The following is a 12,095-nucleotide window of genomic DNA, read 5'->3' as shown; positions in this document are numbered from 1 at the left end:
AAAATGATGGAATGTGTTATTCAAGACGGCAGTATGTCTGCAAGCTTCATTTTTAAAGTATTTTTAAATTGCAAGGGGTCTTTGACTTCCAGTAATTTAGAATAAACCTGCAAGAAATAAACAACACGCCTCTGACTATGGCAAACAAATTTCAGAGTTTTATTTTCTTGGCTCTTTGAGGCAATAAGTAAAATTAAAATCACAGACATTTTTAATTCCTGTAACATTTCTACAGCCCTATATGTATATATTTTTTGTTTGTGCTTTTCATGTGCACATATTTGAGTTTGTGTGGAAGCTCAGATGGACGCCTGTTTGCATCCAATTTTTCTTTCCACTACCTTTATCACCACAGCACAGTGACACAGTGGTGAGACAAGATGGATTTCCTCCCGTTGCATCTGCTTCTTTAACGCTTTGTTTTCTGCAGCTGCTCCCTCTGACCCAAGCAACTCTCCTGACTCCACTCTCTGGAGATCGACTTCCTTTCTACACTCACTCTACATTTCATTGTTATTGTATTATATGTCCTTTGTAGTCAAATATGAATTCGCAGAAGGCTAACACAATGTACCTGACAGGTCACCTCTAAATATATGAAAATATATATTTTATTTTATGGCTTCAATGGAGGTCTGAATCATCATCTGTTGTCTAGGAGCAGCTCACATGTATTCAATTTGATTCCTCATAGTATATACATTTTGAAAGGCAGGATACTTTAACAGTCAAAGGTGATGTGGAAAGCTCAACCAATTAAATCAACTAAAGCCACAACTACATAATAGAAACTGGAATTTGATTTGAAAATAAATAGGTGAAATAAAAGTTTTTTATAGATCAATATTTGGAATGGCTAAAAGTAATGCAAATATTACATTAATTGAAATATATTTATCTTAAACAACAATATGCCCCTTAATATAACTGGTAAACCTTGTTATAATCCCTTCATAGGAACATACAGTATTTAAATGTGCCAATGGAGCGGGACTTGATAGAGCTGTGGGGGCATGTTAGACAATACAGGCTGCGAACCACTGGTCTAGCTGATGCTTTATTACACTGACATGAATGAACTCATTTAATTAAGATCCTCTTGCAATAGCTTATACCAATGTTAACTGGTTCAAGACACAATATTTATGGCATAGATTAAGAAGTTAAAGGGCGGCTGTGATGGTACATGTCGGTCAAATCAGTAAATATTTGTTATATATTTTCAAGCTGTGATTATGCAAATAACCACCCCTCCCATCTATCTATCTGTATTCTCAGAGCCCCCATGGGTTCAGATGAGAGCTCATATTGGACATTTTGTGGTCAGTGCAGGTCTGGTTCTGACCTCATTAGGGAGGGAGACTATGTGAGACTTCTGAGGGACGGCTAGTGGGAAGAAATCCAGGATAATTGATTTCAGAGTTAGCTTGTATCCCTCTGGGGAAAGGGCAAGAATGTTACACAGACCACAGCCTCTCAGATTGGCCATGCAAAGAGGACTGGCTGGGCACAGATGGCAGCACTGGTCATATAGCAGTGGTTAAGTTTCAGAAAGCTTCAAGTGTAAAGGGCAATACACGCGATGTAGAGGGTGTTTATTGTCAAAGGTAAAAAGTAAGTGGATGATTAAGATAACTAGTTAACATGTCACGCATGAGAACCGGCTACGTTCGTTTTCATTTATCACTGAGAGACAGATGCTTCTTTTCAAGTCATCAGCTGTTTGTTCCACACTGTTCTGGCTGCTGTAATTAGTTGGCATTGTTCTTGGTGTTACTGTTCATTCCAGCCTTTTATTCTGTCCTTGCTTTCATTCTGCCTCCCACTTATATCTCCCTCCCAGGCATCTTTGATGAGCAATTGTGTTTTCCACATGAGTAAATAAAGCCTGGAGGGATGGCAGATTGTTCCAGCGTTTTCAGGTGGGAAAGAGATGAGGAGACCAACAGGACAAACGACATCGCCATTGAAAGAAGAGAGATTTTCATACGAGATGGGAGATTTTCTTTTATTGCAGGAGCTCATTTTTCATTTCCTGCTCTCCAGAGTACTAGTACCACAGAGCAATATAAACAGCACTATTACAGACCTGCTTATACTTGGATGATCCCCTCTGGCAGCATACTCCAGGGGACTGTGTGTTAGCAGATCCCTCGTCACTGAGTGTTGGTGACAAATATGGGCAGCTCTTCATCCCTCTGGTGGCCAAATGGACATGGCAGCTTTGAGTTGGGTTGAGGCACAGCGTGGGCCACACAGTGTTTCAGCTGACAACCCTCTGAGGAGTTAATTGCTCATATATATATAATTTTTCCTCGGCAAGCTGATTTACCTGAAATGGGCCTGAGGAAAAATCTTATTGTGCAAGCTGTGAAAATACAAAGATAATTACAGGGTTTCATTTTCTACTCAGGGACTAAACGGACATTATTTCTTGTCCCCTCAAAGATTGAGTACATCTCATGTGTCATTAATGCCACTCGGAGCCGTTCTTCCTATGGAGGTTATGGGGTGGTACTGCTGCTCTTATAGATACATCCCTCCGTCTCCTCAGTTTGCTCTTCTAATTCACAGCAATGGATCTGGTTAGAGAATTGTAGCTTTGCATTTGCTCACATCTGATCTGTTTCACTCTTCTGTTATACATCACAAGTTTGTTATTAAATGACCTGCAACTGAAAGTTCTGATGGCGGCTGCACCGCCTCCTGACAAAAGACATCACTTTAACTGTACAGTTATTTTAACAAAGGATTTTAGCAGACTGCAGTGTGCAGATAAAAAGGCTATTATTCTTTTGTTATTCTGACATCTCTGCAGTCTTTTCTGTGCTGCCATGAAAAAGGATGGTGTCCCATTTCCCTTTGAATTCACAGAAAATGAGATTCCAGTGACAAATTACTGTGGACTGTATATAATGACAATTTTATTCCCTTTGTGCTCCCTAAAATGCCTTTTCATCTCTGCCTAAACAAGAAAGACATACAAAATATATTCGGTCATTATCGATCTCTATGTGTTCACAGCATTATAAGCTTTAAACAGATTATTTTGCCACCGTGTGACCTTATACTGTAACTGTGGTTTATAAGCTATAAGAGAAAAAAGAGATGGTGTTATCTGTCACATATTTGTTCATGTTTGAACATACAGTATGCGTGACAGACCCACGCAGCAGGTTGTTGACACATTCAACTCCTTGTGATTCACAACATGTGTGCAGGCGTTATATCTACGCCCGACAGGAACTTGATGGATAGTTTAATTGTGTACCTCCTTTTCTGTATGTAAAAAAAGCATCTCATTTATAAAGGTTACTTACATAGATAGAGACATTTTAAGCAACAGAATTGCTACTCAGCAGTGGAGATGTGAAAATGTCATTTGGTGAGTTTCTCATTGAATACAGATATTTGTAAAATATTTATGTCTAGTAGTAGGTGCATGACAGAAGGTAATAGAGCAGGGAGGATGGGTTATACGCAGGAAATCACCCCCAGCTAGAGTTAAGAGTGACATTGCAATGACATGGTCAGTATCTGAAACCACTCCAAAATATATGGCTTAATTGCATTGAAACCCTATGTATGCCTTGTATTGAAAAGGTATTTCACATTTGATAACTTTCTGGTATGCACCATTAGAATATAATGGTTATCATTATTTTCCACCAACACTAGGAACTGAAACATAAAACCTAAGTGGTTACAGAACATAACATTAGCATTGCTAATTTCTCAAAATGTTGTGGTTTGTTTATACACTGAGCTCTGTTTCCTTGTGGCAAAAATAAAGTAATGTTGCAAGAAAAACTGCCCAGTAAGGCATTTTTAGAATACTTTTTTTCAATCGATATTGAAGTGTAAATATGTCAATGAGCTTTTGTTCAGGTCTGATGTTATTTCCCGCGGTTATGCTGGTAGTCAATTTAATCATTACTGTGACCTTTCACAATCCCAAGATTTTATTACATAAGGCAGCACTGGAATCAACGCCAACATCAACAAGTGCTCATTACATATTAACAGTTAAAGGCAAAGAACAGGACAAGTACAAAACAGGACACCAGGATAAATATTGTCACAGTGCTTTCACCATCGTTCCTCTAGTCTCTGTCACTATTTGGATTTGTTCATCTGGTCAAGATAGTTGATTATTGCACCATGTTTCAGGAGAATAGAGCCACTAAAGACACATGTTGAACTTGATAAGTGGCTGTATTGTTTTAAATCCCCTGGCAAACACACAGCTGCTGCTTCTCCTCAAGCAGACGTCGAAGTATGATGATGATGTATGAATGACTTGATGATACCGCAAGTGCTAATGTGTGTAAGACCATGTTAATTTGCAGTTTATTCCCACAGGGGTCCCTAAGCTCTCCTTTGATAGATCTGTGAGTCTGTCTGTCCCGTTGGAATGCAGCACTCTAATGCCCAGCTCGACACAGAGAGGCTGCTGCATAACGAACCTGTCACTCACTCACACCCTGGCAGATGCTGGGCTGTGTGTGTGTGTGTGTGTGTGTGTGTGTCTGTTAGATTGTCTATTTCCATCTATCTAGCGGGATGGATGAAAGACAAGAGCGTAATTATAGAAATAGAACATTTGTCAGTTTCCTATCAAGACATTATGTCTCGATATGATTACCATGTTGCCATACAAGTTTACACATTCTCTTTTTTTATAAATTGTTTTTATAGATGCCCTTCAAAACCAACTGGACATATGATTTAAAAAATCCATAGTCAGCAACTTCCTTTTTTCCCCTTAAAAACAAATATTTTGGATGTACATTTTTGCTAAAAGACTAAACATGTATCAGGATATTTACACTTTAAGGGCTAGATGGGTACCTTGGAGAAAACAAAGCTGTTTTTTCTTATGTGTGAGCTAAAGCTACTCCTCTCCTCAGTAGAATAAGTTCTGTTTGTGATATGGCTTGAACACACGTCTCCTTTATGATTCAGAGCTGTGACGGGTCCCGAGGTGATCTAACGCAAAGTGTGAAAGACAGCTGTGACACCTCTTGGAGAGTTCATGCCGCACTTTGGCACCATGGCAGTGGGGCTCAGCTGGTTTTCTCTCAGTGAGTGCTTCTTTCAAGACAGTCGTTGATAAGGCAATAACCTGTTTTTCTGTTCCTCCCCGTGTGTTGCATTTGCATGTGTGTTTGTAGCTGCAGCGGTGGCGGGCCCAGCAGGAGGAGGTGGCGAAGCTGGAGGCGGCTATAGCTGCTAGACAAAGCGCGGAGGAGGAGGCGAGGTTAAAGAGGGAGCAGGAGAAGGAGACCGCCGTCAGGTCACAGCAGAAAGACAAGGTAATCTCACCTTCATCGCAACCAATCACAATGCACTTGCTTGATTGTAACACCTGTGCTTACGTAATATAAGAAAGTAGTTAAGATTTCACTCATTTGAGTGGGTGCATTCATTTCATTTAAAGGTTTCAGTGTGTAAAAAGGGAGAAATACACAACTTGAGAAAAAAAAAACATAACTGAGTACAGTGTTGTATAAGAGATATTACAGTAAACATTATTTCTAGATGATAGATGGCATTTTTACCCTGTTCTCACAAGATCCATACATTGGTTGCATAACTTATTGCCTTGTGTATTCAAGGATAATTTATTTTAGATTCAAATTCTCCTTAATCACATAGCTAGCCCACTAGAGATGCTCACAGCCAACCATAAAATGGAGAGAACCTTGTTAACCAAAAAACAGGACTGCACTCAGTAGAAACGATCTGTTACATTTTAAAATTGAGGGAGAAAAGGTGTGGATGGGTTCGGTTCAGATGAATGTTTATGCTGTGCCGAGAAAATTGCCTCTAAAGTTAAAAAAGAAATATGAGTCATATTGGCTCAGCTTGATCCCGAGCACTCTTGCACACATATCAACGATTTCACAGAAAAGAGAGAATTCCTCAAAAGCAAATAAAATGTGGCATGTCCGCTTTTGGTACCTGTGTGTATGACTGTGTAAGTGACCTCCCATGGGGAAGAACCTGTTATTGAAAAGTTATTACTACAGGCATAGACGTGCCAGTAATGTTGTGTATGTCATGTAGCTGTCCTGAACATGTGGAGACATTTAAATAACTTTCTTGTACTAGATAAATGAAAATTGTTGGTGGCACTAGAATAATAATCCATATCACCAATTTGGTAAAATTAGACTAGCCTATCTTGAGAATCTAATTGGGGGCACACGTGAAAGTTAAACAGAAAAGCATACATTCGTTCAATTACATTGGTATTCAATTTAGCTATGGTCCTCACAGGTACAACTATACCAGAATGTATGTGTCTGACTGTTTAATTAACTCTCTCCTCAGGGGTCTGCTAGGCGAGCATGGGCGATCTGAGGCACTCTCTGATTAATGAAAGCATTTAGGCTGCATTGTATTCCATGTAATTTAGTACAATAGTCTGCCAGACATTGAAATATCATCTCATTCTCTCTATTTACACTTATCTGATTACCGCTCTGTCACAATCGATAGAACATGACGATCGTAAGAGTTCTGTGGAAGTCAAATTATTGGGAGTTTTTTTGGTTGTAACTCTTTGTAAATTGTTGTTTTTCCCTCAGGTCAGACAGTTTCATTTAAAGCAGCAGAAGAGAACAGAGCTGCTGGAGCAGAGAGATCAAGAGAGGCTTGCTAATCTGAGGAGCGTCATGGAAGAACAGGCAAGGAGAGATAAAAAGAGGTGAGTGGTGCACTCTGGGACCTAGAGTTTTCTAATGCTAATACACTATCGCCTGTTATCAAGCATGACATGACATGTATTTAGCATGTATAATCACAGGTGCATTACAATGACATACTTCTGTTTTTTATTATTAATAACATCAATCTTACTTCGCTCTTATGATGTAACGGCTATGTCACATTTATAAACACAATTGTCCACATCAAAATCATTTAACTATTCCCAGGGAATACTACTCAGCATGTGAAAGCAGCTGTGTAATATCCTAATGGAGAAAACAACCATGATGATGTTCACTATTATTATCTCAGCTCTGGTTTGAAGACTTAGGTTTCTAGCAGAAAGTCTTTATCGCAAAATAGAGATATGGAGTTTGAAAGACGTGGCGGTTTTTAATCTGCTCATTTAGTTGCTCGTCTTTATGAAAGTGCAATATTAAATTTCTGGTATATCTTCAACTGAAAGAGCAACTAAGACCAAGGGAGCCTGATAAACAGAACCTTGCATACATTACTGCACTTCACCTTTTAGATAGCAGTGTACAGTGATTGATCTCTTCATCCATTTAATTAAATGGGGCAGTTATCCATCTCAATTTTCTCAGATAAACTTGATTATGTTTATAGGCTACTTGGCTTCACTGGAACAGCAGTGAACCAGGGGAACAGGTATCCTGCAAGTCAATAGTATTTGTACTACTTTACTACCATATTAATTGTTATGATCTGACCTCTGAGGTCTCACTTTACTCTTTGTGTGTAAGATACCTGGCAGTGGGTACAGTTTTATTGATATCTCTAAATTTTAATAGGGACAATATAATTTCTTTTATTATGGGAGACATTATCAGACACATTTTCATATCATGCAGAAGTTGTGTCATTCCAACCGTTTCAGTGAATAACTGTGTGCTTTCATGAAAAGATAGCTTCATTTTCCAGTACAGCAGGATATATATCCTATTATTCATAATATAAATTTAAAATGTATATGAATCCAACAGTAGAAGCTTTAAAATGATTTATATTATCAATTAAGTTAAATACAATAAATTATTGTAAGTGTCTTGCACGTTCTTTACTAAGTCTTGTCTTATTGACCTCTTGAAAATGAAATACTCAGTCTGATGTCAAGTTATCATTATTATCTTTACTAGTTTCTGCCATATTATGCGTTTATTGGATAGGATCAGTAGAGACAGACAGGGCATTCAGGGAGAGAGTAGGGGAATGACATGCAGCAAATGGTGCAGCTAGTTGGAAGTCGAACCAGAGACTTGCTGCTCAGGGCATGTTAGCTCATGAGAATCAGGGATCATGAGAGCCTGAAAAAGCGATAAAAGCAGATGATGAGAGAGGAGCTTCACTCTGGCAGCTCCATAAAACCCGCCACAGCCCGGAGCCTGTCTGTGTCAAGAACGATAGGTAATGTTGGTCATAGTGGTGGCAAAGGAAGGGCAGGGGCTGTTTAGGTCTAATGTCCACAACGTCTGTGCTCCCTCTAGGGTGCAGCTCAGGGCAGACATGTTGCAGCGGCGCAGGGAGGAGAGAGAGGCGCGGGAGCTTGAGCTTCAGAGAGAAGAAGAAGAGAGACAGAATCGTCTGGAAGCCCTCAGAAAGCAGGTGGATCATTATCTGCTCTTAACCCTCTCAAAGACTCTAATTTAGTGTGTCATTCGAAATGACCCACAAGGGAAGACTTGGGCTCGTTCTTATCAAAGTCGAGGCATCACTGCCACCTTATGGCAGACAACTGTATGTTAGCAAGACATTCAATGTGTTTCTTTTTCTTTTTTATCATAGGTTGAGGTGGTGGTGGAGGCAGACCCAGAGAGAATGATGGCAGATACAGAGGCTTGGAGGAGTCGGCAATTAAATGTAAAGGATTTTGAGCTGCAAAGGCCTCTCTACAGCATTAACACATACACAGACACACAGGTGAGGTATACAACATTTAACCTCCTGTAACCTTTAGCTTCTGTTTGATTGCAAAAGCTCCACCACTGAATGATTGCTTGCCTCAAACTCCTTATCGGTGCCCTTCATAGCATGAGCCCACGGGGCCGCTCCTGGGTTTCCTTGATTATATTCAGCTGTTATGTTTTGGTTCATCTTGGGCGAGACAGTGCAATGACCTCTATAGTTGGGGTAATTATGCAAGCTGGTTGGCCAATAACTTGCATACGCAGCTTTGATCTCAAGGCCACCAAGTCACTGCACTGAAGAGTCTGTGGTTTTGTCATAGTTGTGGATAGCAGGTGGTTATTGTGTAACAAAGTCGATGGCTAATGATTGACTGTGATAATCTTCTGCTCCAGCACCAAACTGTCAGAGATGAATGACCTAATCTCATTTTGACTTATTGATAGTGTAACAAACCATAAAAACAAACCATGGTAACCCAGTGGGATCTAGTGTGAAACAGCTGGAAATAGATTATTCACTGTGTTTTTTTGTTTTTTTCGCATTCATTTGTTTTCCAGATTGTCTCTGATCCAAGAGTGCGGGTTGAGCAGGCACTGCGGGAGGCTGGTCTACACAGCAGTCAGTATGCCAAAGAGGTTCTGTCTGATATCAAGCCACCCAAACCACCTCGACGAGACACAAAATCCATACTCAAATTCTGACCAAGGACTTGATGGGGTCATATCATCAAGTCCAACTCACTATTATATGATTGTTGTTGCATTTTACCTAGCAGAATTTGTAAGAGTTATATAGTTATGTGAGTAATTGCCACAGTTGGACAGTTCACACTGTTCAGTAGTGGAAGGTAAACCATTGGTATTGATCACCACATTACACAGTGCAGTTCCTATAATATACCTTTATTTTCTCAACAGGAATACAGTAGCATACAGTTTCTCACATGTTCATCCAACAGGTGAAAATGACTCTCTGTACATTCATCAATACTAGTGCAGTGCCTGTTCAAAATGTGCCTGGTAACTTTGTTTATACAAATGATACAAAACATTGGAATATAAGAAGTGTTTCGCATAAAACAAGTATGTAAGAGGGGAAACCTTTAAAAGCCTTATTTGTACTTCAAACATTCAAATGTGAAGTGAGTTTCTTGATCCTACATAACTTCGATAGGATTTAGAATTGTCTCTATATCTGGTTTGTAGTTATGGTTAAAATGATAAGGCTATAAGTTACTTAAGTTACCACCAAATGTCATCAGTCGTTCTTCACTCCACTGACAAACTGAAGCAGGCAAATGAAGTACAAGAGGTTGAAAAAAGGTTGGACTTCTCTTGGCAGGGTTACAGGGTTACAAGTCAAATCAACATACAGAGCACATGATTTACAAACACAAATTACATTTATAAATATTTCATCAAAGAAATCATAAAAATCTTTTTAAATAAGTATGTAATACATATTACGGTAACATGGTCACTACAGTACATATTCACATCCTCATATCAGTCAAAGCTATATACAGTCTTTTTGGGGATGCTGTGGTCTCACACAGTATATCCCAGGCGTTTCTTGATAAAGTGGGCCACCAAGGCTTGAGGTCTCTGCTGGTACTCAACCAGCACATCGTGAGGGGAAGTGATCTGGTCTCCCTCAAAGCGATTCAGCAATGCAACACAGATCACCGCCGCTGGAAGGAAAAGAAATATGAACTTACTCCTTTGTTCTTATGTTAGTCAATAATAAAAGTCAATGGAAGTGACACATTCAGCTATTTGTCATTCAGTATTGACAAACCATTCCATTTATTATGTCATTATTGACCAATATCAAAGAAGGCTAATTAAAGAAAGATCAATGTTGCGCATTTATGTTAAAGAGAAAGTATACCTTTGAGGCCACAGACACGGCACATAGCAGCAAGTACGGTGGACTCCATTTCAATATTCCTGACTCCAGCTTCATAAGCTTTCCTCAGATACTCCAGTTTTTCTTCAGGAGAGAAGGAGCACAGAGCCCCGTCCAGTCGGCCTTGACCTAAAGTGGCACAGCACAGAACCTGTCACTGTCTGGACTATGTACAGTAGGCTATGTGACCTGCTGAGTTTCTTTCCTGTACTGTAAGTTAATACAAAAGATGATCACAAACAACCCGTGTGTAACAATACTGTTTGTACCTTCATAGAAATCATGGGCGCACATGGTGTGTCCAATCACTGCTGGAAAGTTCTCAAGCTCAGAAGAGCACTGTAGAAGCTCATTGGCCACTTCCTCATCCAGCTCAGTGTTCCTGGTGATGACTTTACCCAGGACTGCCTGCTCAAACTGGGGGCGGAAGGAGTAATCCACTGCTTTATCTGTGATCACCACTGTCCCTGGAGCCAAACCTGGAGACAACAGTGTGAAGGCATTTTTATATGGGCTTTCTATGTTATAGTCCAGTCTGAGACCTAGAATACTGGCATGCACAACCTGAAGAAACCAGTTCCCTCTGAAAGGTTAAGGTAACATTTTCTATCACCAAACACAATGAACCTGTTCTTACCGACTCCCCCAGATGTTCCAAGGCGAAAAAGGATCACATCATGACACTGGGCATGGTGCAACAGCTTGATGAGCTCGTGCAGCATGATGGAGATGGAAGGGACACCCATGCCGTGCTGTAAAATGTGCACAATGGTTGGAAATAACTTTGTTAAAATCATTGAATCAAGGTGAAACAGTATGAAACAAAGACATTGTATGTCATCCTAGTGAATCAGGCCGGATACTTACACTTATAGACAGCACTGGTCCAACTTTATACATGCAATAGCGATCGGTTCCCTCACAGATATTTCTGATGTCCTCTGGGCTTCCAGGTTGGTCCAGCTCCTGGTGGATAAACTGGGCAAAAGCCTTCATGCGAGTCGCGCTGCCACCAACACACACAAACTACAGAAAACACAGGAGGAGAGAGAGAGAGCAAGGACTGGTTTAATTTCTTTCGATTTTGGGATTAGAAACCAAACACTGTCAAACCTTATGTTACAAACCTTAATGTCCCCAAACATTTCTGGAAGGTTGTGAGTCTTGGTGCTCAGACTGAAGTGGTAGAGAATATCCTCTTCCATGGTGTCCAAGTAGGGATTTTTCAGCTGGACACTTGGACTAAGAACAAATATAGTGCGGCATATTAATGTCTTGATAGAACGCTCAAGTGAATCAAACCATGGATAAAATGTACCCTCTGAAATTAGACTTTTTTGAAGAGCAGAACAGAAATTTTAGAGTTTATTTTAGCCTTCCATGTACTTACTTGATGTACTTATTATGGTTATTCCTCATACGGTCGAGTAAAATCTGTGCCATGATTGCAGGAGACAGACCAAAATCAAAGTTTAAAATATCTTCAAAGTTTCTCAAGTTTAAAACCTCCAAATACTCGTTGCTGCCGGCCGTTGTTTTTCAAATAA

The 12,095-nt window shown here is 39.9% G+C and overlaps 2 protein-coding genes across 3 annotated transcripts in view; one reads left to right on the top strand and one right to left on the bottom strand.

Moving 5' to 3' along the window:
• LOC146964951 (coiled-coil domain-containing protein 148-like) overlaps window positions 1-9,735 on the top strand; it is a 27,360-nt gene extending 17,625 nt beyond the window's left edge. For both annotated transcript variants that reach the window (XM_085765595.1, XM_085765594.1), the window contains exons 11-15: window positions 5,175-5,315; window positions 6,594-6,712; window positions 8,220-8,337; window positions 8,518-8,652; window positions 9,198-9,735. In XM_085765595.1, the coding sequence (XP_085621721.1) occupies window positions 5,175-5,315; window positions 6,594-6,712; window positions 8,220-8,337; window positions 8,518-8,652; window positions 9,198-9,341 (657 nt within the window). In that variant the 3' untranslated portion in view covers window positions 9,342-9,735. The remainder of the gene's footprint in view (window positions 1-5,174; window positions 5,316-6,593; window positions 6,713-8,219; window positions 8,338-8,517; window positions 8,653-9,197) is intronic.
• Window positions 9,527-12,095, bottom strand: upp2 (uridine phosphorylase 2). The gene is made up of 7 exons (XM_085765596.1): window positions 11,939-12,095; window positions 11,676-11,790; window positions 11,416-11,574; window positions 11,186-11,300; window positions 10,818-11,027; window positions 10,531-10,677; window positions 9,527-10,330 (listed from the first exon to the last, which is right to left on the bottom strand). Exons 1-7 carry the CDS (start codon window positions 11,989-11,991, stop codon window positions 10,188-10,190), a joined length of 942 nt encoding a protein of 313 aa, XP_085621722.1. The 5' UTR covers window positions 11,992-12,095; the 3' UTR covers window positions 9,527-10,187.

The sequence above is a fragment of the Trachurus japonicus genome, chromosome 21, assembly GCF_045865225.1.
Source record: "Trachurus japonicus isolate A0001 chromosome 21, Traja_1.0".
NCBI lineage: Eukaryota > Metazoa > Chordata > Actinopteri > Carangiformes > Carangidae > Trachurus > Trachurus japonicus.
Note: the sequence above shows the minus strand (reverse complement) of the source record. Positions and strands in the feature narration are given on the sequence as shown.